The sequence below is a fragment of the Pipistrellus hanaki genome (assembly GCF_964339955.1).
Source record: "Pipistrellus hanaki genome assembly, chromosome: 7".
In the NCBI taxonomy this organism is placed as follows: domain Eukaryota; kingdom Metazoa; phylum Chordata; class Mammalia; order Chiroptera; family Vespertilionidae; genus Pipistrellus; species Pipistrellus hanaki.
The window spans coordinates 86,641,248-86,666,555 of record NC_140509.1 but is presented as its reverse complement, the minus strand read 5'-3'; the positions used below and the strand labels follow the sequence as shown (position 1 = coordinate 86,666,555).

Here is a 25,308-nt window from a genome sequence, read left to right as displayed (position 1 = left end):
CACGTGCCTTTGTGGAGGGACAAAGGGAAGCAGGCTCTCAGAAGGGACGATGCTGCACTCGAACCCGGGAGCGTCCTGCCATCATTCTTGAACCCTGGGCCACATTTCCAACAGCCTGGACCTGACAGCCTCCCAGAGTCAGTTTGTTTCCTGGTGAGCTGCTGCCATAGCTTCCTCCTGTCCGCGGAGCAGGTGTCACAGCGGTGAGGAGCAGGCCCGGGAGGTGAGCAGGTGCTACCTGTGTGAGGAGCATCGCAGGAGCGGGAGCAGCATGCTGGAGACCGCCCCCTCCTGGACAGAGGCGTCCTTTTACCACAGGTGCAGCTCCTGCTCCTGGGATCAACTCTCCTTAGGATGGGCGACCAGAGCCCCAGGCAGCACAGACAGCCTCCTGCGTGGTTTCGTCGCTGGGGCAGGTGTTTCTGGGGTCATTTAGAAGCGGCAGGGAGACGCATGCAGGCGTGTGCCCATGTGTAAGGGGAAGGTGAGGGCTAGTACTTCCTCCCAGGCTGGAGGAGCCTGTCCTGCTTCATCACCAAACAGAATCGGAGGCTTAAGGTCCTGGTGTCTGCCTTCTCTCTGTACTCCAAGCCCCCTCCTAGACAGGGCTCAGAGCCACACCCAGCTAGACCTTGTATAAACTGTTTAGTGAAGACGAGGCATTGAAGCGGGACTACACGAGTGTGTTTTTATATACTGTATATTCAAAATGGGTAATGGAGTGTGCATGGTTCTCAGTACAATTTGTGGGTTTCATTGTTTTCACAAAGCCGTTCGGTTGACACCGAAGAATCGCGAGGAGGAGAACCTGTTGAGGGAAGGAGAAGGGGGAGCTGACTGGGCGTGGGCAGAGCCGTCGGTGGCTGCAGGAAAGCTTCTGGCAGCCCTGGTGGCTCCTGGGCGCTGGCTACCACAGGCTTCTTCTGTCAGGGCGTGCACGCCGCAGCTCAAAACAGGCCAAAGCACGCCCGTCGACCCCCACGGTTGGCCACTTTCCATATAGAATATACGGTGAAGGAGCAATCTTTTTATTCAGATGAGTAATAATAACATCAAACTTTTGTTGATTAGCTTTATGCCTCTATGTATAGGGAATTGATTACTTGGTGATCAGTTAACTATCTCTCTCATGATGGGTAGTAGATGTACTAGGAAATAACTCTTTCCTTTTATGAGACTCCCATTAGATTGAGATGGTTGCAATCAATGTTACAGGATTAACAACGGTTGACAAGTAAAATGCCTCAACTGTCAGCCTCCCTGGCGCCGCGAGGGGAGCCCTCCGTCCTCCCACGGGCCAGGGTGTGCCATGCCAGCCCTGCCCCCTCCGGAGGGCGCTCTGCCAGGGCCCGTTTCCCCTCCAGTGCCTCTAGGTTTCTCCCTCATTCTTAAGATGTCCCATTAAGCTGTAAGTCTTTTTGTTCTTAATATCCCAGTAGAAATGAGTAAAAAAGAGGTTGACTTTTTTTTTTTTGAAACAAAGTTTTTTTCTTTTGAAAAAGTATGTTAACAGGTATAAAGAGAATACGCTTCTCCAGCTTGAAAGGGAAGAAATGTGTTTATTCTCGAATCGATGGCCCTGAAAGCTACTGTCAAGACTTCAGTGAGGACTTTGAACTCAAGATTTAAGGTTTTTTGTAAAGGGTCTGACACGGGAAGCCCACTGACACTACAGATCAGCCAGCGGAACCTTTCTATCCAGGAAATCGGATTTCTACTGCACTAGCTTACCTTCCCACCTTCCAGAAGAATCAACATGGGAGTCTTCAGATATACAGAAGTTGGTGAAGAACAAGGACAAAATAAAGTCAAAGTGTTAAACCATCTACCTTAGATGGTTATTGGTTATAAGCTAAACATTCCTCAAGCATAGATTCTCTGACTGCTGTAATGTGTGCAAAGGAGGACATTTTCTGCCACTAGACAGAGTTCTCTGCCGTGGAATCAGGACAAAGGGAGACAGCGCTCCTGCTTTTAACACCGGAAACAACAAACAGAATGCAAAAGCAAACAAATTCTAAAGACTTTGTTGACGGGTGCTATAAATGTTAATATCCTTGTTACAAAAATAGCTTCACAAGCCAGTAAAGGGCTGAATCTTCTCATTTGAAAATGGGCAAAGAACAGGACTAGCTAATGCACAGGATAATAAATACAAATGAACAATTACTGTTCTCAAATGTTCGACTTCAGTGATAATTAAAAGATAATTTTGCATATCATATTAGTGAAACAGTTTGGAAATTTTAGTAAATAAGTCTGGGAACAGGCTTGGGAAAGAGGCCCCTCGTAGCTCGCACACTGAAGACTGCCCCGACCTTCCCATGCTATGCCCGTGACCCCTGGCCCAGCACCTTCACTTTGGCGCACTCAGGCTAAGGGTGTGCAGCTGTGAGAAAGATGTAGAGGAAAAGAGGGTATAAGTATTTCTATGTATAATTACAATCTAAATGTTTCAAAACAATAGCTTATTTAAGTAAAATCTAGTATCCTCTCTAATAAAAGAGAAACATGCAAATTGACCGTACCTTCACTACAACCACAAGCCACGCCCACCAACCAACCAGTGTGTGTATGCAAATTAACCCAACCAAGATGGCAGTTAATTTGCATATCCAGGCCAGAGCGAAGACTGAAGACAGCGTGGAAAGAAGCCAGGCGCTGCAGAAGGGAGCGAAGCTGCAGAGAAGCAAGCAAGCGGGGCGGGGGAGAAGGCGGGACAGGGGAGAAGGGAGGGAAGCAGGTGGGGCAGTGGAGACTGTGGCAGGAAGCCCATTGCAGAAATATTCCTGCATATAAAGGAAAATTATGAAGTTATTAGAGTCATCTGATAGAATAATCCTATTTAATAAAAGAGTAATATGCAAATTGATCATCACTCTAACACATAAGATGGCTGTCCCCATGTGGTCAAAGATGGCTGCCCCCAGGTGTACACAAGATGGCCACCACAAGATGGTCAGCAGGGGAGGGCTGTTAGGAAGGACCAGGCCTGCAAGGGAGGAAGTTGGGGGAGATGAAGTCTGCAGGAGAGCAGTTAGGGGGTGATCAGGCTGGCAGGCAGAGGCAGTTAGGGGCAATCAGGAAGGCAGGCTGTCGAGAAGTTGGGAGCCAGCAGTCCTGGATTGTGAGAGGGATGTCTGACTGCCTGTTTAGTCAGGCCTAAATGGGCAGTTGGACATTCCTCGAGGGATCTCAGATTGGAAAGGGTGCAGGCTGGGCTGAGGCACACATACCCCCATGCATGAATTTCGTGCATCAGGCCTCTAGTATTTTAATAATAGGAAAATGTTTATAAGATGCAGGTGAGTAAAGAAGTAGGTGATAAAGCACACTTTCACTATCATCTCATTTTACAGGATACAATTTAAACAGAAAATACTGGACATTTCTATAGTCAGATGCTAACAGGAAAGACTATCTTTTCCATTGGCATACATAGACATAGGGTTTCATTCCACTGAAAAACAGTTTTGCACTGCTTATTACAACATTGTGAATATACTTCGCATATTTCCCTAGAAGTGTTCTTCTTCATAATGCTGACTCCATGTGTGTTTAATGTAGCAGAATCCAAATGTCTTCCTTATTCTTTCTCAATACTTTCTTATTATTAACCATCTATGTTTTGAGATAAACTTTAATAAATTTAGAGAATGGTTTCAGGGGCAATGATCCTCTTTACTTCTGACTGAATATTTCCATTAAAAGTAAATATGGCTTCAATTTTTCTTATTTTTAATTAGATTCCTTAGAAGGCTTTGTAGTGTTTTTCATGTAGATTTTGCATAGTTTTGTGAGATCTACTCAAAGGAATTTTTAAAAAAATATATTTTACTGATTTTTTACAGAGAGGAAGGGAGAGAGATAAAGAGTCAGAAACGTCAATGAGAGAGAAATATCGACCAGCTGCCTCCCACACACCCCCCACTGGGGATGTGCCGGCAACCAAGGTACATGCCTTGACCGGAACCGAACCCGGGACCCTTCAGTCTGCAGACCGACGCTCTATCACTGAGCCAAACCAGTCTCGGCTCAAAGGAATTTTTGATTTTGTTATTATTTGTGTAAGATCATTTCATCCCAATGAAGTCTCTAAAAGTATTGACAATAAATACATTAAATCAAATGATTTTTGTGTATTTGTAACTGTGAATTTACTTAATTCCCTCACTGTTTTTAATTCTCTTTGAGCAAATTCAGTTGGCTTCTATCCTATATAATAAAAGGCTAATATGCAAAACAACCGAACTGTGGAATGACCAGTCACTATGACATGCACTGACCACCAGGGGCAGACGCTCAAAGCAGGAGAAGCCCTCTGGTGGTCAGTGCACCCCACAGGGGGAGCACCGTTCAGCCAGAAGCCAGGCTCAGAGCTAGCGAGCACAGCGGTGGTGGTAGGGGCCTCCCGCACCTCCGCAGCAACATTAAGGATGTCCAACTGCCAGTGTAGGCTCACTCCTCAATGTCAGTCAGACATCCCTGAGGCTCCTGGACTGCAAGAGGGTGCAGGATGGGCTGAGGAACGAATTCACAAGATTTTGTGCACCGGGCCTCTAGTAAGTAATATAAAAAAAATTGCTAAATTGATCTTTGCTTTCTAATATTTCTTTTTGGTCATATGGACAGGGGTCACATTTTCTAAAAGAAAACATGGTGTCATGCTGAGGGTGGCATTTTTGTTTTCCAATCATTCTTATTTATTCTTCTCAAATAATTTATTTTTATTTTATTGCATAAACTTTTCCATCATCCAAAACAGAAATTCTATATCCGTTAAGCAAACACTCTCCATTTCCTTCTCCCCTGCCCCCCACAGCCTAGTAACTTCTAACCCACTTCCTATCTCTATGAATTGCCTATGATAGATGTCTTAAAGTATATTAAATATGACTTTTTTTCTCAAGTTCAAATATTTAATTAATATTTGAGATTACGGGCCCAACATCATATTATTTGAATTACATTTTGCTACGTGGAGGCACTAACCGTATAATTTATTAAATTACAGAATAAAATAAACCAAAATATGTTTTCAGACCAAATTTCGGTTTTGAAACCATAGAAATGTTTCTCCTTTCAGAACAGAACTCAACCGCTGTGCACAGCCAATCTGGGGACAATTAAAACATCACAGATTGAGCTCAGCGCGTACAGACGCGGAGGGAGCCTCTGACAGCGGTTCCGATGTTTTCTTTAATTCATTTCCCAGCAGGGTCACATCAAAGAGCATCCCTTTCCCTCCCCTCCCTTTCTTCCTTACCGACAAGAACATGTTCTGACTTCAGGACCACAGAACACAATGCAGGATTTCATAAGAGTGTGTGGCCCTTCTTTTCATGACTCACTTAAGGATGAAAGCACTCTGCTATCTGAAGGGTCTCAACAATCCGGACCCAACACGGCCGATTGGAAACGCACACAGAGGACCCCAAAGAACAGTGCCACCACCCGCTCCTCCCTCACCTCTCTGGGCCTCGTGGGGTCCGGTGGCTCCGCGTGCACACTGAACACGGTGACAGGAACCACAAGGAAGCTTAGCGATACCCTGCCCCACCCCCGGCCGCTGGCTCAGTGCAGCTGGAAGGGTGTCAGAGGGCGTGACAGAGTGACCATTGCAGGAGGCAGCCAGCCTTGGCACCATCTCAGAGGACAACCAACGACACTGCTCCTGACTCTGGCTCCACATCCCTCCACCTGGAAGAGGGTGCCGACACTGGCCGAAGCCTTCCCCCAGGAGGAGTCAGCTATGAAGGTTGTAATATACATGGCTCTCAGCGGACAAAAACACTGAGCTCTGCTACAAAATGGAAAAATGGGCCAATGTACCCATTTCCCAGAGGAGAGTCCTTTTCTCCCCGAGAGGGAGCTGGAGCAGCTGCACACCCCGAGCTGGAGCCGCTGTGTGCTTCCGTTCTGGGACTGACCAAGCAGGTGATGGAGAGCTCTCAGGAGCACGGTGGTGATTACAGGAGCCCAGCAGCCAGCCCGCTCAGCTCCCACGTCTACACGGCTACTCAGAAGGGAGCTCACAAACAGCTGCGTCAGCACGCCTTCTCTGGCAGGCGGGCTGTGGAAGGGCGGAAAGCTCGACGTTTCCTTCTGTGACTGTGTGACCCATCGGATCCACGCACAGGCGCCACGGTCTGCTGTCCACCTGCCGAGTGATACGTAGCGACCTGTCCCTGACCCGGCCCACGTCCCATCTCCATCTTTACTGTCATGTGATGAGAGTGACAGCACACAAGTCTATCCACTCTATGACCCAGAGTTAGGAAGTCTGCAGCGACATGACCGTGAAGGAAAACCAAAGAGATAAAACAAGTGGCGTTACAGCCGTCGGAATGGGCGCTGTGCTAACGGCCTACGGGTTATGTGTGTTAATGCTTGCGTCATGTGTGGGTAGCTGCTCTCTCATTCCGAGAGGAAAGAATCGGTGTCGGCGAATGGCAAGCTGGGCTCTGGCTTGCTGAGCCCATGGCCTGTGCTCAGAGTGGCCAGACTCCACGTTCTCCCAGCATCCTTCCCACCAAGCCCTGGGGGGCGCCGGGCCGGGCTCAGACCGAGGCAGGAGGCAAGTGCAGATCTGCAGACTCTCGCAGCCTCTGAGCACGCGGACTAGATGCCTGCTGAATCCTGAGCTCACAGAGCTCGCCCTGAAGAAGGGAGTCGTCCTGAGGGGCTGGGTGTGCGGGCACCTTCTGAGAAGCCGGGGCACCGGCGGCAGTGCTTTTCCCCCGCTGGGGCTCAGCCCGCACCAGGGAGCACCGAGACTCCCAGGGTGAGGTCTCAGCCGGTGTGACTACCAGCTGCTGCCATAGTCAAGACGATGGAGGTGGCGATGGTGAGGACGATGGTGATGAGGATACAGGGTATAACGGCAGTGACCGTGATAACATGTATCACACATCACGTGCTCCGTCTACTGAGAGCCTGGAAACGAGCTCATTAACCACCGAAACAGCACGGGATGGACACGCTATAGTCCCAATTTTATAAATGGAGGCGCGGAGCCTCGGGGTGGTTAACTGGCCAGACAGGCCTGGCAGAGGCATCCTCACCACGTTAGTAACTTTGAAATACTTGGAAACAAAGTGCATATGTACAAATTAAGTCAGCAGGATGAGAGGCAGTTCCCAACGCTGAGAGAAGTTAAGTTGTCTGAGGAAAGTACTGTAGTCAAGTAGATGTGTGAGGACAGTGAACAGGGGAACGCGGCCACAGCAGTGTGACAGCTGGTTACCGATTCGTGGTGACGGAGGGCGGGGTTGGGGGGAGTAGGGAGAAAGAGAAGCACAACCTGACCCGTGTGGCTGGGAACATTCCCACGCTCAGTCTTGTTCCCTGTGGTGAGTCATCATTCTCCCAGTATGGGTGGGTCCACTGGGAGACTGTGGATGTGTGGCCCCGGTGCCAATTTAATGAAACACCCCCCCCCCCAAACCAGGAACATCCTCTGTCTGCGGTCTCATGGCATCATTGGCGAGTGGTTCTTCCTCGGCCGCCCACTTACTTTTGATGGGGATGATGAGCTGCGGGATGACGGGCAGGATCTTGTTCCCGCCGTGCTCCAGCATGTCGTGGATGCCCTGCCGCGCGAAGAACTCGTAGGGAAAGGTCATCTCGCAGAGCCCGTCGAAGAACAGGGGCAGGTAGTGGTGGTAGTCCAGCTTCTCAATCTCCACCTGCGGGACAGAGGGCAGGCGCCTGAGCACCGCGCGGGCAGGGCCAGCAGCCGCGGTCCCGGCTCAGGGCGAGCCGGCTCTGCGGCCTCTGGGGACCGGGCCCGCAGCTGCTCCGGGGCCTGGCCTCCAGGCGCGGTGGGTTGGCATACAGGCCTGTCCATCATGACAGGTCAGAGTCATAAACAATCCAGCCTGGACGCATGTTAGTGCTTGTTTCAGGTGTGTTTGTTGTTTTGGTTAGTTTTTCTTTATTGTTTTGCACAAATGCAAAGTTGAAAAGAATGTAAGAATCTCATAGTATGTATGCTGAAAATACAGGTGTAAAAATAAATCAGAAAAGAGAAGAAAGTAGAAAAGAGATGAGCATCCGGATTTCTAACAAGAACCTATAGGTGAGGGGTGCACAGGACATATTCTTGTGACCACGAGAGTGAGGTGAAGCATGACCCCATGGCTGTCCCCGGAGCCTCAGTGACAGGATGCTGGTGTCATCAAGAAGAAATGAGAGACCCGCCGTGGGCCGGCCTGGAACAGGCCACAGCACCTCAAGTCAAAATACCAGCAATTCCTCCTCAGCTTCTAGAACAGTCCACCCCTTATCCACCCCATGTCCCCCTGGCCTCCTGGCCTGGCCTTTGCAACAATCCCAGCTCGACAGGAAACGGGCAGCTACAGCCACGGAGCTGAGAAGAGCGAGGGTGTGTTGGGATATGTTCACTTGTAGGAGCTCTGTTCTATCTGCATCCTCCCTAGAGTATCTACCCAGGACCTGACTGACCACCCGCCAGGCGACAGGAGTGAGGCTGATGTCACGGAGGGAAGAAGCCCGCAGATTCAGACGTGGATACAACCCACTCCCAGAGCAAAAGATGCCGCATCCCTAGGAAGTGGGTTCCTCATTCCAGGTCCTTAGGAATGCCCAGCGTCCAGTGATCGCCTCATAATTAGCGAGGAGCCCTCAGCACCATGGAGAAGGCCCCTTCACATTAGCAGGTGGTTACACCCCCAGCTCCCTCTCAGCTGGAAGGTTCTGGAGTCCCCGGCTACGCGACTGCCTGCTGCTGGGTTTGAGTAACCGGCAGCCACTCCACGCTGCTCCTGAGTGTCCACTGTGAGTCTCAGCTAATCAGATGGTCTCCAGTCCCCAAGTGGGAGGACTGTCTCCAGCCAGCTCATGACCTTGACCCTCCCAGCCCACCGAGGAAGCAAGCAGTCCATTCCCAAGGTTCCCTGGCCCCTGGCAGTGGGGTGTGGAAAACGAATCCCACGTGGAGTATGTACAGACCTCAATTTTATTCTACATTCCTGTATACTCATGACATTTGCTTTATTCGGAGTAAAAATATATGGAATATATGCCCAATACCTGTTTTCTCAAGGATATTTGAAAATATTATAGAACATTATTTTGTACAATTAAAAAATTGCATTGCTACTTCATTCAGCTCCCAATATATATAACAAGGTTATCTTTAATTTAACCTTCATAATAAAAGTGTCCCGGGTACTATATTGCTATTTGTGTTTTTTTGTATGTTTTACTAATTCTCTTTCTTTTTGCTTATGTTGGCATTTTATGTCTTTCATAAATAACAAATCATTGACTTTATAATTTAAATAGTGGCCCAGTGCACACAATTTGTGCATGGGATGGTGGGGGTAAGGGTAGGGGGGAGTCCCTCAGCTTGGCCTGCACCTTCTCACAATCCAGGACTGCTGGCTTCTAACCACCTGCCTGCCTGCCCGATTGCCCCTAACTGCTCTCCTGCCTGCCTGATCACCTTTAACTGCCTCTGCCTCGGCCTCTCCCGCCATGACTTCGTCCAGAAGGACATCCAGACGGTCATTTGGCTGTCTAGTCTAATTAGCATATTATACTTTTATCATTATAGATGTGTTCTAAGGCTTTTTAAATGCATTGTCACACACATTTATGTCTATAACTAGTTTCACATCTGTCATCTGATTTTTTCATCTCTGGTTGTTGTTTTTCATTTAATCTTTACTGTCTATTTTGAGTTTTGAATGTTTTATTTACACTTTTTGGAATTATTTCAAAGATAAGGCAGCCTGTTTGAATATTTTATTGCAACTATCTCACAGCTTTCTCAAACACTTTAAAAACATATTTATCTTGCCTTGAGAAGCAAGTTAAAAGTCTCCTAGTTAGATTGTTGACATGTCAAGTTTTCCTTGGAATTCTGTTAATTTCTTTTTCCTTGTGTGGTTTGAGGCAACAACACTAACGACGTTAATAATGGCAACAACAAAAATGCCAATGTTTGTCAGCCAGACACTGCTGTAGATACTTGTGTGTATGCATTTATTTAATCCTCATGAGGAGTAAGAGGTAGGCATTACACTGTCCCGATTTTCAACCTGAGGAAGCTGAGCCCACAGGGGCCTGCAGCTGGTCCGTCCTGGGGCTGTCTTCACACCTGGGGCTGTCTCTCAGGCAATATTGTTAGGCACATGGAGGTTCAGTATTGTTATAAGCTTCTGGTGAACTGTTCCCTATATCTCCATTCTTCATCTTTGTCATCATCAATGCAGTTTGTCCCCATCAGATCTAATATAAATATTGCCGTACTTGCTTGTCCTTCATCTCATTTTATTTTCTTCCCCTTCATTGTGTTGAAAGAGCGGCTCTTCTACTCAGCTTAGAGCGACGGTTGTGCTTTCCTCCCATTTTAAAAGACGTCTTCAGAAAACAAATATTGGGTGCGCACAGGATTCCTATTCTCAAGGGTTTTGAAAAAAATAAAAGCAATATGAGAAAGGATGAAGGGAGAGAGAAGAGGGAACAATTGAGAGACAGTGAATTGAATAAAAGACTGAGTGTGAGAGAGAAGGCCAAAATGACCCCCGTCCTTAATGCTCAGCTCCCTGCTCCCCGCGACCTCTCCTGCCCACACTTGTCTTTTGAGAGGCGCTGTCCGGCCTGCGCTCAGTGCGTGGCTGTCTGTGCTCCCGCATCTCTGCTGCCCTGACATTGGGAGTAAAGACTTGCCGCTGCATTCTGAGGCCACAGACTTCTTTAAACCCAGAACATCAGACGATGTTCTGATGGTGACAGCCTGGCATTCTTATGCGGAACTCTGTCTTCTCCTTGCCCGTGGGCTAGGGTCCCACTCCTATTGCTATAAAATTGTTTCAGTTGATGAATTTGGCCCAGGGCTGGGGAACCCATTTGCAAAGGGAGCTGATGCATTTTTCATTTTCTGACGAGTTCCATCACCTCCTGCTCCCTCTCTCCAGCTCCCACAGGCAGGTGTCCGTGCGCCCTCACACCCATGCTCTCTCCACCGGCCCCTTCCTTTCGCTGCAGGCCCTTTGCCCACAACGCCAGTGACCTTCACGTCGCCAGTGACCTTCACATCGCCAGTGACCTTCACATCGCCTCAGGCTGCAGTTCCTTTCCTGTTCTCATCAGCCTCCTGACATCCCCACCCCTGCCCCCCAAACCAGGGGTCAGCCATGATTGCCTTGCTTCAAATCCTGGGTTTCATCCATCAGCAACTCCAAGCAAGTCCTCGTTGCACCTGCAGCCCACACTTTGCTCACCATCAGCTTCATCTCAGCCCGGCTTGCTTTACCTGGTCACCGCCACAGCCCTGACCGAGCTCCCTGCTCCGACGGGTGCCTCCTGCTTCCCTCCCCACACCGCTGGCTCTGACCACAGTGGCTCCGACTGCAGTCTCCCCACGGGGCGTGCCTGTCCCTCTGCTCCGTGTGTCCTCCTGCTCTGGAGACACTGCGCCTCTGTCCCCAGGCCAGCCTGGGCTCGCTGGCTCCTCCTGCAGCTTTGGGCACACCGCCCCCTTGCCCTGCGGACCCTGAGTGGCTGGCGCTGCTTTAAACTAGATTCCAGCTCAGCCCCCAGCCTGCTGCCCTCGGGCGGTTCTGTGCAGCCCTGGCCGTTCATTCATTGCAGCGCGCAGTTCTGTTTGGGGCCTGTCACTGCTGGAAGGTGTCTGGTACTGACAGGTGACGGCTCAGGAGGCGTGTGCTGGGTTTTAATCCTGACCTTCTGCGTCCGCCCTGGGAGCTCTGAGGGGCACGCTCAGCAGGAGCGCTGGGGGCACGTGGCCCTCTCCAGCGGCGGCTGGGACCACAGAGCAGGCCAAGGGCCTGGGCTCGCACTGACCCTGGGGCACGAAGGGGTGTGTGCGTGTCCTTAAACTTATAGATTCCATACATTTATGCGTGCTACAAAGATGACACCATGTTTTCCTCCATCAGGATCACAGTGATGTGTCCCTTCCGGAATTTTGTGAATATTTACTGGAGGATCAGAATGGGCTCTGTGGTGCTCCCATTGACCCTCCTCTCACTGGAAATCACTGAGGGCTCCAATTTTTAAAAGAATATATTTTTACTGACTTCAGAGAGGAAGAGAGAGATAGAAACATCAATGATGAGAGAGGATCATTGATCGGCTGCCTCCTGCACACCCCCCACTGGGGATAGAACCCGCAACCCAGGCTTATATCCTTGACCAGAATCAAACCTGGGACCTCTCAGTCTGCAGGCCAATGCTCTGTCCACTGATCCAGACCAGCGAGGGTTGAGGACTTAATTTTTATTGTTTACTTTTAAAACTTCAGGAGGAAAAGTTCCTGTTTTTTATGGTAGTATGGAAAGCAAACTTATAAATACATGCCCATAAATAATATATTAATTCTAACAATATAAATCTTTTTATTTTTGTTGTTTTATTTAACCCTCACCAGAGAGGAAGGGGGAGAGGGAGAGAGAGAAACATGGATGTGCGAGACAAACATCGATTGGCTGCCTCCCCAACACACGGACCCCAACATGAGATCCAACCTGCAGGTAGGTCTGTGCCCTGGCCGGGAATTGAACCGCAAGCTTTTTGGTGCACCGGCCAACACCCAACCAACTGAGCCGCCCAGCCAGGCTGACATCTTCTTTTAGAAGATAATCTAGAGTGAACGTAGTTTCAGAGGAAAAGCAAAACCTAAAGGAGATATTAGTTAGAAGACCCACTATTGACAGCATCCCTTAGAGCAGTGTTTCCCAACCTTCTCTCATGATGAGAATCACCTGGTGGAGTTGTTAAAACACAGATTCCTGAATCCGAACTAAGAAGTGATAAACTAGAATTTTTGGGAACATATAGGTAAAATTGTATACTTAACTAGTGCTCTAAGACAGATGTTATATACAGAGCACTAAGTTAGGTATGCAATTTTACCTATATGTTCTCAAAAATTCTAGTTTAGCACTTCTTAGTTGGGATTCAGGAATCTGTGTTTTAACATCTCCACCAGGTGATTCTCATCATGAGAGAAGGTTGGGAAACACTGCCTTAGAGTTCTTCAAAATGGCTGGCTTTGCTCACTTAAACTTACACAAGGCCATTTTACTTGTTTATTTAGCAATAAACCTTTAAATTATTTTTGTAAATTATTTGCTGTTAGGATAACTAATTTTTAAAACAAATTTATACTCGACTGTCTTTACTAGTACCATAAAAATCGTTTTGAAACCACAAATTTGGGAAATCTTTCTTTAAAGTTCACACAAGAAAATCCAGGATTCAAGGCGAGCTGTGTGCAGGGGCTGGAGAGCAAGGGCCGCCATGGCCTTCAGCTAAACGACGGGAGGCATCACGGTGACTCCTGCGCGTTAGCTACACCGGCCTCAGGTGCTCTCACTCACAGTTTCTCTTTTTAAAAAAACGGGTTTTATAACTTTAAAAAAAATATATATGTTTACTGATTTCAGAGAGGAGGAAGGGAGAGTGGGAGAGAGATAGAACATCAATGATGAGAGAATCATTGACTGGCTGCCTCCCGCAAACCCCACACTGGGGACCATGTCCGCCACCCAGGCGTGTGTCCTGACAGTTTTGTAACTTTTTAAAGGTCACATGGTACCGACAAGTTCATCTATAAATCTTACAATAACCTTTGGTCAAAAGCAATAAAACTCTCCCTTGAACGAGGCCATTAAATATAGCATTTCATCCCCAAAACAAATGTGGGAGGTAATGGGTCTGACTGAAAGGTCAGAGAGTCAGCGAGATGAATGGGCTTCATTAAACCCCCATCAGGAGCTTCTTACACTCCCCATGTCTGCGCTTCAACTAGCAAGTGAGACATCACTGAGAACAACCGTTTCTGTTGGTAATTCCGAGGGTCTTCTAAGAGTCACAATGGGAAAAAGTGTCCTTCTCTATTAATATACGAGGCCCCACATGGACTTAGTATTATTCCACTCACAGAACAAAGCGTTAACTCGCTGCTCTTCAACCGCGGAGGCAGCTGTGGATTTATTGCAGAAGGACTTACACATAGCACAGGCATCAAGCACTGATCGCAGATGGTACAGAACATATTTCAAACATGGGTGTACTGCTAACGTTTACCAATCACCATGGTAACGGAGTCGTCATAAGGAAGACTCAGTAGACCAGAGAGTGTGGAAACGAGTTCTGAAACCAGCAACTAGAGATAGCAGAATAAAATCCGAAGAGAAACACTTTTAAAACGTTAAAAAAACATAGGAGGCTATTTTACTGTAAAAAGAACCAAATAAAACTTCCACAAAATCATTGTATCATTAACCTAAAAACCCAGGAGCTAGGGTGACTGGATTGGCAGATGAAAGCAGAGTTAGGGCCCGAGTTATAGGTCTGAAGGGCCTGGAGCCAACGCAGAGGCAGGGCATGGAGAAAAAGTGACGGGAAAGGTGGCAGAGGGCCCCCACCGGAGCCGCTCCCAGACATGGCCTGTGGGAGTGGGAGGGCACAGAGAGTGGACAAAGGTGGTGTTTGAAGAAGAATGTTAGAGAACCTTTCAGAATTAAAGAAAGGTGTGGATTTTCAGATTGAAGATGCTGATCGTTTCAGGAAAAACAAACAAACAAAAACAAACAAACAAAAAAATAACACTCCAAAGTCAAGGAAAGGATTTGAAAGCATCCAGAAACAAAAGACAGATCACACATTAAAAGATCAAATTTAGACTGAAATTATATTTCTCATTAACAGAATAGAGGACAGAAGACAGGTAAACAATCCCGCAGCATGCTGAAAGAAAGGTTTTATTGATATTTTACAGAGAGGAAGGGAGAGAGATAGAGAGCTAGAAACATCAATGAGAGAGAAACATCGACCAGCTGCCTCCTGCACACTCCCCACCGGGGATGTGCCTGCAACCAAGGTACATGCCCCTGACCAGAATCGAACCTGGAACCTTTCATTCCGCAGACCGATGCTCTACCACTGAGCCAAACCGGCTTTGGCGAAATGAGTAAATTCTTGATTCTGTAGGATTCACAGTTTGTCTGGTTTGTGCTGACAACTACCAGGTGAGAGGCTGGAACGGCGGTTTTTAAGGGAGAATGTCTGCAGACTAGCCAATACTTTTCAATTTGCCTGCGTCATTAAATCCAGTTCAATTCTCAGTGTAATGAGTGCGCGCTGGTGTAGGAATTGGATGTCACACAGGGAGGCAGAGGCAGGAGCGAGCGGGCACACCGAGGAGAAAGCTCTGCAGGCCCCAGGGAGGGGGGATGCGGCCGTGGGGGTGAGTGAGACGGGAAGACCAGCGCGTCCCACTTTCCCAGCCCCGGGAAAACCAGCCTCCCCCCAGTCTGCGTATTCCCTTCCCACCCCCGCGGCCAGGAAAGGACGCAGCGTCTGTCCCACCAGCTCCGTGTGGTCTGAGCGCTCCCTGCCGCAGTCTGGGTGCACAACGACCTCCCCTCCCCAGGGCACCGGCCGGTGTGCAGCCCCGGAGGACAGCCTGCAGGGGGCTCCTCCTGGGGGAGCTTCGGGGCAGCCCTAAAGCTGCGGGGACGTCTCGCACCCCGTCCCTCTGTGCCCTGGCACCTGCCTCTCTCCCGGGCTCCACGTGCCACACACCAGATGCCTGTGGTACCTGGTGGGCACAGGCCCCGCCTCACAGGCGCTCACAGGGATGGTGCCGCACTAGACTGGAGCGTGGGGTGACCTTGGGGACCGTGGCCACCACACGGGACCGTGGGCGGCTGGGGTGCTCCAGGCAGCCTTTGGGGAATATTTCTGGTCTACTCCAGCATGCACCTGTCTAGTGTATACTTTCTTGCTCGACGGTATTACAAATGTCATTAATCATTTTACAACACTGCTCTATGCAAGCAAAGTAATCATTGCACCAGAATGATTTATGAGAAAGTATTCAATAGTGTCTCTGACTAGATGTAAAAGCTCTGCTAATTGTGGAACTAGGCGAGAATGGTGAAATTAAAAACTGTACCTTTGCTGAAACTGGTTTGGCTCAGTGGATAGAGTGCATGTACCTTGATTGCGGGCACATCCCCAGTGGGGAGTGTGCAAGAGGCAGCTGATCGATGATTCTCTCTCATCCATGTTCTAGCTCTCTATCCCTCTCTCTTCCTCTCTGTAAACAATCAATAAAAAATATATATTTTTAAAAACTGTAGTTTTAAGGATTCTGTTTTCGTGGGAAGCGAGCAGGGAGGGGGAAGACGGGCTTGACTGTCGCTGAGGGGCAGGGCACCTGCAGGTTAAACACCGGGACCTTTTCCCTTTTGGTTAAAATCTCTGGATTCTTGGGCAGGCTCTCTGTGAGATACAAGTTTACCTGTTCTTCCTCATCAAACTGATTTAAAAAGGAACAAACCTCTTTCTCTTCTGCTATTGTCTAAATCGGACAAACTGAACTCTGCACGTGGGCCCTGTGAGGGGGGACCCCATTTGGGCACGTCCCTCGCCAGGCCACTGCCCCCGGCGCTGCCCTGGGAGGCACCAGCGGCCCCCGAGCCTCCGAGAAAACTCGTTCAAATGAAACAGCCTCGACCTTGACATTCAAGAGGAAACACATTCTACAGCTGCAAGTCCTCACCCACGTTTCACTCTCAAACCACACGGAGGGGTTGATGTGGACCCGGGGTGTGCACCGAGCACCGCCGGAGAACTGCCCGCCGCAGAGAGAGCGGCTGGGAAACAAAGGGACCTGCTCACTCGCTCAGCTGCCAGGAGACAAGGCCCCGATCCCGCAATGAGACACCAGCCGGCAGGAGGCTGGACGGGGCCTCGATCCCGCAATGAGACACCAGCCGGCAGGAGGCTGGACGGGGCCTCAGGCCGGACGCACAGAGGCCCTGGCTCCCGCTTCCTGGGCGCCACGTGCCAGAAACTGGCGGAGCAAACCCACTGCTTTATTCTAAGTGGATCCTGACCCAGAACCAGGCTGAGGAAACCTCATTCCAGACCCTCTGCCGTGACACGGATGTCTTAAATGTTGAAAACGGCAAGTATCCATGCACGTGACATGGGAGAGCGGACGGCGCTGGAGTGGGTCGCTGGGCTGGGCTCGGGCCATGCAGGTGGGGCCTGTCTGCGACCTGCTCAGCCCAGGCACCTTCTCCAGCCGCTGGGGAGGAACCCAAACCCCCCCTGCCCCCCCTCCACCCTCTCCCCCTCACCCCTTCCCCACTGCCCCCCTGAGCTGGCGGAGGCTGAGGTCTTCGCTTTCTTAAGCCGTTTTCCTGGCGACGTGTCTGGGAGAATTTCCCGTTATGACCCTTGAAGGGCTCCTTTAAGTTCTGCCAATAACAAGACATCTTGCCAACGATGGGGCCCAGATGCCCCTCCCTGGCCAGAACTGCCCTCTCAGGACCCAGGCCTCCATCCGGGGCTCAGACCTCCATCCGGGTCCCAGACCTTTATGGCCAGGCCCAGGCCATTCCAGGAACCCAGACCCGTACAATGTGCCTACCGTATTTTCCGGCGTATAAGACGACTTTTGAAACAAAAAAAAGTCAACCGAAAATCGGGGGCAAAAGACCAAAATTGCACAAAAATTACCTGCAGATCTTGACGGCAAAGTAAGTCTTTTCTTTGAAGTGGGGGGTAGTCTTATACAGCGAATATAGGCCTAAACCTATGTTTTAACTGTAAAATTAGGGGGTCGTCTTATACGCCGTGTTCCTTAATTGGAGTCTAAATATTCAGGCTAGTCCTGACCACCATTTCATCATCCCAAGGTCCTGTCCTTGCCCCAAGCCTCCCACCTGGGCCATAGCGCCCCCCTAGTGACCACACCTTCTCCCAGCACCCAGACCTACATCCGGGACCCAGACCTTCATGGCGGGGCCGAGGACAGTATCCCAGGGCCCAGGCCACAAACACAGAATCCAGTCTTGTATCAGGGGTGTACTTGCCGATTGTAACCCAGACCACCATTTCCATAACCCAGAGGCCCAGGTGAGGTCCCAGACCGCCCCAGGGGCCTGATGTTCCTCCCTGGCACTAAAGCCCTCCCAGGACCCAGACCTCCACTGGGGGCCCAGACCTGCCTCCTGGTCGCAGACATTATGGTGAGGACCAGAAGGCCATTCCGGGGAACCATACCGGAAGCCAGTGCCTATGCCTTAATTGGAGTCCAAATACCCAGGCTAGTCCTCACCACCATTTCATCATCCCCAGGCTTGCCCTTGCCCCGAACCTCCCACCTGGGGCCGTAGCGCCCCCTAGTGGCCACACCTTGCTCTAGCACCCTGACCTACATCCGGGTGCCAGACCTTCATGGCGGGGCCGAGAAGGCCAACCCGGGGCCCAGGCCACAAACCGGGAGCACCGAGCTGTATCAGGGACTAGATCTCTATGTGTGACCCAGACCTCTATTCCATAACCCAGCCGTCCAGGGAGGTCCCAGACCGTGGCTTCACTTCCCTCTGGAAGCTCGCTCACTCGGAAAGCCCGCCTCCCGGTCCCTGGGCGGCCGTGGGCAGCCTGGCTCCGTGTCCACAGGTGGGACGGGGGATCGGGTGCGCAGTGGTGGCCTGTGAATCGCCCCCCCATCCTCTCCGTAAAGCCAGGAAGAGCAACTATGAGGGCAACCCTCGACCACTGAGCCACCCGGCCGGGCTAGCTGAACATTTTAGGGGGAAATGCCAGCTTCCCTGCCTGACCTCGCAGGCCAGCCTGTTCTCAATGACAGCGGGGTCGCAGGATGGAGGGAGAACACCTGCGTCACAAACACCGTTTCTCTGCAGCGCGGGGCGAGGGAGACCTCCCCACGCTGCCTGAGGGCAGCCCCGGAGGCCCCCGTCCACGCTGGCCTCTGCCGCGCAGGGACCCTCCCCGCCGCGCGAGGGGCCAGCCTCTGGCTGCTGAGGAGGACGGAGCTCCTGCAAAGCAGGAGGGAAACGCCACCCTGAACAGAAACGGGAACAGAGACGGCCACGGCCATCAACATGGCAGGCTATTAGAAACCACTCTATCTTAACCTTAAAACCGCCACCCAGACCTGCTGCAGAAAGTCCCCCCAAGCTCCTTCACCGCCACCCTGCGAAGGCGAGGGCCAGAGCCGGGACCAGCAACCGAAGTCCTGTGACGGCGGACCTCCGCGCTCCCGGAGGCCACCCTCGGGATTGCGCTCTGAGTCACCGCAGCCCAAGGCCGGGGCCAGGCCTCGCCCCCACCTCCACCCCGAGGGGAGGGGGCTGGAACAGACCCTGCTGGGAGCGGGGCTCAGACGGAGCGGGCCTGGGGGAAGGGGGTGGGAAACAATCCCCTCCATGGCGATCACAGCAATGCGTGTGCTCACAGCGGCCCCGCTAAAGCGCTGTGTGTGCCTCCTGTGTGCCCAGCACAGGGGTCCACTCATCTAACCTGCGCCACAGCCCCCCAGACCCGCGCCGTCAGGCCAGTTTTACTGGGAGCAGACCCCGCCGGAGAGGGCCGGTGGCTGGGACACAGGCCGGGGGGCGTGGGGTCAGGAACTCTGGCTCCGAGGAGAAAGGATCTCCTGGCAGGAGAGGAAGCAGCAGCGGGACACAGAACTCCCAGCGGTGAGAAAGACGGACACTCGGAGGCCTGGGCAGAGATGCCAACAGGCGCCTCACGGAAACACGGGCCCACGTGGGAGCAGAGGCCGGCAGAGACCCGTCCGGGCCGGGCCGGCCTGCGGACACCGGGGCGCCCGGGCCAGGAGGACAGACGGCCACTGCGCTTGGAAGGACATTCCGGCGACATCCACTGGGCGGGTCTGAGGCTCTCTCCTCTTTGCCAGACCCTTGCTCTCGAGACCCATCCGGACGTCCGTCCCTCGGGGCGGCGGGCAGGCGCCGTGGGCGCAGGGACACGGCCCTTCTCCGCCCCCTGTGCCCCCGGACGGAGCGGGAGGACCTGCCTTCGCTGGCTCTCCAGGCTGCTCGGTGCCAGGGGTGTAGTTTGGTCATTTTTATTCCCCGCACGTGAGCGGGAGCTAAAGGAATGCTGCAGGTGTGACTGTAGAAAGGACGGAGGCAGCCCGGCACACCGTGTTCTGGCTCCATTGCCGCTCCATCGGCTCGGCGGCCGCGTCCCGGTGACCCAGTTACAGGGCACAGCTCGCAGGGCGCGGGCCTCGGCGCTCGGCCGTATGCAGAGCGTGTTTTCCGGAGACCGGAGTGACTGTGACATGTTTTCGGGAGAGAGTGAGGAAATGAATTGCCGTGCCCCGGTGTCAGGCTTTAATCTTTGCCAAATCAATTTTAAAAACCCTGCTCAGTCTATTGAGCATCCCAGAATGACAAAGGCCTCGGGCTCTCATTGACTTTGGATAAACATCTGACGGGATCATTAAAACGGTTCAGTCTGTTGTATAAAATCTATCGCTAATCAGGTTCCGAGGGGGACGCGTCCTCTCTCCGGGAGCTCCTGGGGACCCGGATGCCCCTCGCACTGGCACGCAGACACCTCCCAAGCCACCCCTGCACCCTCGCCGCCCGCACGCCTCTGCCCTCGGTCTGTTCTGGTCTGTTCTTCTTTCCGACCTCGGGCTTCGGAAGCAGCGCGCGCTCTTGGGAGGGAAGGGCTGGAACACAGGCCGGTGACGGCGGCCGGATCCCCTCACTCCGCGCTCAGCCCAGGCCCTCCCGTTCACACGGCTCCCTGCAGGGCCGGAGCCCTCCGGGCGTGTGCTGTCCGTCACCTGCTGTTGTTAAGCTCCAGCCTGAGTATTTTCTATCGTCCGTGTATCATTTTATCTGCAATCGTCCACCGGATGGTTCTGTGGCCGCTTTTCTGTGTCTGTTTCCTCTCGGTTACAGGGAACAGCCTACGATGGGCATCCTGGTGAAGAGTGGGTTTTCGTCCATTGTGGATCGAAGGCTCAGTGCCTCTTCCGTGTTTGGCTCGGCAGCCTGCGCACAGTGCCAAAGCTGCCCTCCGCTCTTGGGGCCGGTCCTCAGTTCTCTCAGCCCCTGCCGTCAGCTGCATCTGCTGGCGCCGAGGGGCCCTCGCCCGGCAAACATTGTCAGGATGAAGCTGCTCACTCCCCTCCGCCCTGACGACTGCCTCTGCGGCCGTGGCCATGGCCGTGGCCGTGGCCGTGGCCGTGGCCGTGGCGGGAGCGTCACCTGCCAGCCAGCGCAGGAGCGGCTGTGGGGCCCTCTCCGCTCGGTCCCTGGGAGAAGGTCCCCCCGAGCCCGGAGTCTGTCCCTCCCTCTCATTCACGGGCCCCATGGGGTTCAGGGCCGGTTCGCTCCCGGGGGGCTGTCCCAGACGTTCCTGGGTTTCCCTGTTGCATAAGGAGCACATTCGGGGGGGGGGGGGCGCTGAGCTCCGGAGCGGGAAGGAGAGGAACCGTGCCCGGCAGCTTGGCAGCGCCCACGGAGCAGGTGGTGCCGCCTGGGCTCCCGGCTGCACGTGACGGTGCTCGGCTGGTCGTGATCACGCCGCATCACGCCTCTCTGTTCTGCCGTTCCCCTGCTCAGAGCCCGGCAGTTTTCTAGGCGTTCGGGAGAGTCTCTGCAACTTCTGAATCTCCAATGTCGTCCTGACGATCCGTGGAGTGAATGGGCCTCGGCTTTCATACCGGCTCCCCCAGCTCCTCAGTATGTTCACGAACATCCTTGTGCACAAAGCTCTTCTAACAGCGTCCGCTGTTTCTGCAGGACCAGCTCCCAGGAACGGGACTGCCCGTGGGTCTGTAAACACCCTAGAGACCAGCTGTTCCTAGCATTGCTCCGCCGCTTGGCCATGTTCCGTAGAACACAGAGGGTCCGGTCACCCCCCACACACCCCTGGAAACACCCGTGTGGCTGGCCCTTCATCCCCTGCACCCAAACCCAAGCCCCTGAGCTGCCTTCTAAGACCTTCCATACGCCCCCCCCCCTCCTCCCCCTCAGCTCCCGCAGCCCGGCTCCCAGTCCGACCAAAATATTCCCCGTTCTCCAAATATCCGCCTCTGTCACTTCATTCCTAGCTCTAGATATCTTGACCCAGACTATCCTCCCCTTTTTTTTTTTCCTTTTAAAACTTAATTTTTTAAGAGTGGTTTCAGATTCACAGTGCAGGTGACTAGAAGTAGAGATTTCTCACTCCTCTCCAGTACGCACGCCCAGCCCCCCGCATTAGCTCCTCGCCAGCCGGACGGTCCTTTCGAGGACGAACCGACAGGACCCGTCACAGCCACTCAAGCTCCACAGACGCCCTCATCCTCACGCTTGGTGGCGTACATCCTATGGTTCGGACACGTTTATAATCGCCCACATCTGCCATGATAGCGTCATAGTAGATATTTACACGCCTCTTCCCCCGGCAACCGCTGATATGTCTCCTGTCTGCGCAGGTTTTCCTTTTCCGGAAGGCGGTGCAATTGGAATCAGGCAGGATGTAGCCGTCACAGCGGGCCTTTCTCCCTGAGCACGGTCAGGGAAGACTCCAACGTGTCCTTCCAGACCTGAGTGTTCCGCTGTCCTCACAGGCCACAGTTCATCCATCCGCCCGCTGGACGCTGTCTTGTTGCTCTAAAGTCTGACAATCCTGAGGAACACTGCTGGGAGCATCGGCGTGCAGGTGCACCTGTGGAGAGAGTTCTCACCTAATCGGGGCAAGTGTCCGAAGATGGAGGGACCTTCCGACAAGAGCCACGCTCTGTGGGCGAGGGTGAGGCGTGGCTGCAGCATTTGCATTCCCACCAGCAGGGGGCGGGGTCTCCCGCCCACAGAATGCTGTCAGCGTCTGGTCTTGGCCGCTCGGAGAGGTCTGTTGTGGGCGTCTCACTGTTTGAAGACACATTTCCAGGATGACGTAAGGCGTGGATCAACTTGTCACGTGCTCATGTGCCACTCGCATGCCTTTTGCGGTGAGGTGTGTGTGCAGTCTTTGGCCCATTTTGTAATCAGGTTGTTTTCTTACTGGTGAGTTTTAAGAGTTTACTGTATGTTTTGGGCAGCAGTCCTTTGTCATATGTGCCCTTTGCAAATAATTTCTCCCAATCTGTGGCTTGTTTCCTAATGACTTTGACATTGTCTTTTGCAGAGAGTAAGTTTTTAATCTTAATTCTACCATATCAGTTATTTATATTGGTGCCTTTGGCCTTGTATCTGAAGTCATGGCCACACTGAGAGTCACCCAGGACTTCTCCTGTGTTATTTTCTAGTTCTCTAAGTTTTGCATTTAACATAGAGGTCTATGGTCAGTTTTGAGCAAATTTTTGTGAAGTGTGTAAGTCTGTTTGGATTTTTTTTTTTTTTTTTACATGTGGGTGACCAGCATCTTCGCTGGAGAGACTGCCTTTGTTCCATTGCATCGCCTTTGCTTCTTTGTCCGAGATCAGCTGACTGCATTCACGAGCTTGTTCTGTCTCACTGACCTATTTGTCTGTCCTTTCACCAATATCACAATATCTTGATATTGCAGCTTTAGAATTAGTGACAGTGAGTAGCATCAATCCTCTTTGTTCTTCTCCTTCAATATGATGTTGACTATTCTGGGTATATTTTCATTTTTAAAAAAATATAAGTTTTTATTGATTTCAGAGAGGAAGGGAGAGGGAGAAAGAGATAGAAACATCAAGGATGAAAGAGAATCATCTTTCATCCTCCTGCAAGCCACCTACTAGGGATCTAAGTAGGTACCCTGACAGGGAATCAACTGCTACCTCCTAATTCACAGGTCAATGCTCAACCACTGAGCCACCCTGGCTGGGCTCTATACAAACTTTGAATCAGTCTATTGACATACATAAAACAACTTGCTGGGATTGTTATTGAAATTCCACTGCACCTATAGGTCAATTTGGGAAGTACTGACATATTGACAATATTAATTCTTCCTATCCATGAACATGGAATATCTCTTAATTTATTTGGCTCTTCTTGATTTTGTTCAACAGAGTTTTATAGCTTCCCTTATATAGATCATGTACATATGTTGTTACATTTATACATAGCATTGACTTTTCTAGGAGCTATTCCATTCTCTAATTTATACAGTTAAATCTGTACTTCAAGCCTAATCTATCTTTTTAGTGAAGTTAACCATAAATTGTTCAATTTAAAAATAATTGTTCCCTATGCCTTCTTTCTGTTCTCAAGATAGTGTATACACACACACACACACACACACACACACTAGTAGCCCTGTGCAATAGCTTGCTGCCGCCCTCCAGTAGCTCTGCGCCTGCTGCCTGGCCCTCCTATACCCCCCTCACCCCCGCTCATAGCCTGATGCCCTGCCCCCTCCTGTAGCTCTCCACCGCCTGCTTGTAGCTCGCTGCCTCACCCTCCTGCAGATCCATGATCCAGTTGTTGTGCAGTTGTTCATTATGCTTCATGGCATAATGACCATTTGCATATTACATCTTTATTATATATATACTAGAGGCCCCGTGCATGGATTCGTGCACTGGTGAGGTCCCTTGGCCTGGCCTTTGGGGATCGGGCCAAAACCAACTCTCCAACACCCCTCCGAGAGATCCTGGATTGTGAGAGGGCGATTCTCGGGTGACGCATCCTGGAATTGGGCTTCCCCCATCTCTGGTTCTGAGTGTGTCACTCAAGAACTGCAGTTGTCAAGTCACTACAACTCAGAAGTAGTTCCTGATTTGAGCATCTGCCCCCTGGTGGTCAGTGTGTGTCATAGCTACTGATGGGGCAGTTGCTTACTCGTATTTTCCGGCATATAAGACGACTTTTGAAAAGAAAAAAAGTCAACCGAAAATCAGGGGCAAAAGACCAAAATTGCACAAAAATTACCTGCAGATCTTGATGGCAAAGTAAGTCTTTTCTTTGAAGTGGGGGGTAGTCTTATACAGCAAATATAGGCCTAAACCTATGTTTTAACTGTAAAATTAGGGGATCATCTTATACGCTGGAAAATACGGTAGGCTTATACACATACATACACACACACATACACACACTCATACACACACTAATAAAAGAGTAAGATGCAAGTTGACCATACCTACGCCCACCAGTCAATCAGGAGTGAGTAGGCAAATTAACCCAACAAAGATGGGGGTTAATTTGCATATCCAGGTGCTAAGTGGCTGGTGGTGGGGTGGGACACTTGCATCGTCACCATGGTGACAACACGGGCGTTCCACACTGCCCCGGCTGCTCTGGGCTTCTGGGCAGCATGGGAAGGTGGGAAGGCAGCTCGGGCCGGAGCCAAGGCGGAGCGGCAGCCAGGGGAAGGAAGGCCCATTCTTGCACAGATCTTTGTGCATCAGGCCTCTAGTAGATATAGAATATGCAAATGCCACCATTTTTGCCTTACAGTTTACTATGAGAAAATATAATGAGCTTTTTTTTAAGGCAGAACCATATGTTACTGCTATTTGTGTCAGACTTCGTGTCTTCCGCACGA

General features: G+C 51.3%; 1 protein-coding gene across 1 annotated transcript in view; it reads right to left on the bottom strand.

The window, feature by feature from the left end:
* Nucleotides 1-25,308, bottom strand: part of PACRG (parkin coregulated) — a 227,983-nt gene that overhangs the window by 95,688 nt on the left and 106,987 nt on the right. The window contains exon 3 of the mRNA XM_084890917.1: nt 7,517-7,688. Within this exon, the coding sequence (XP_084747043.1) occupies nt 7,517-7,688 (172 nt within the window). The remainder of the gene's footprint in view (nt 1-7,516; nt 7,689-25,308) is intronic.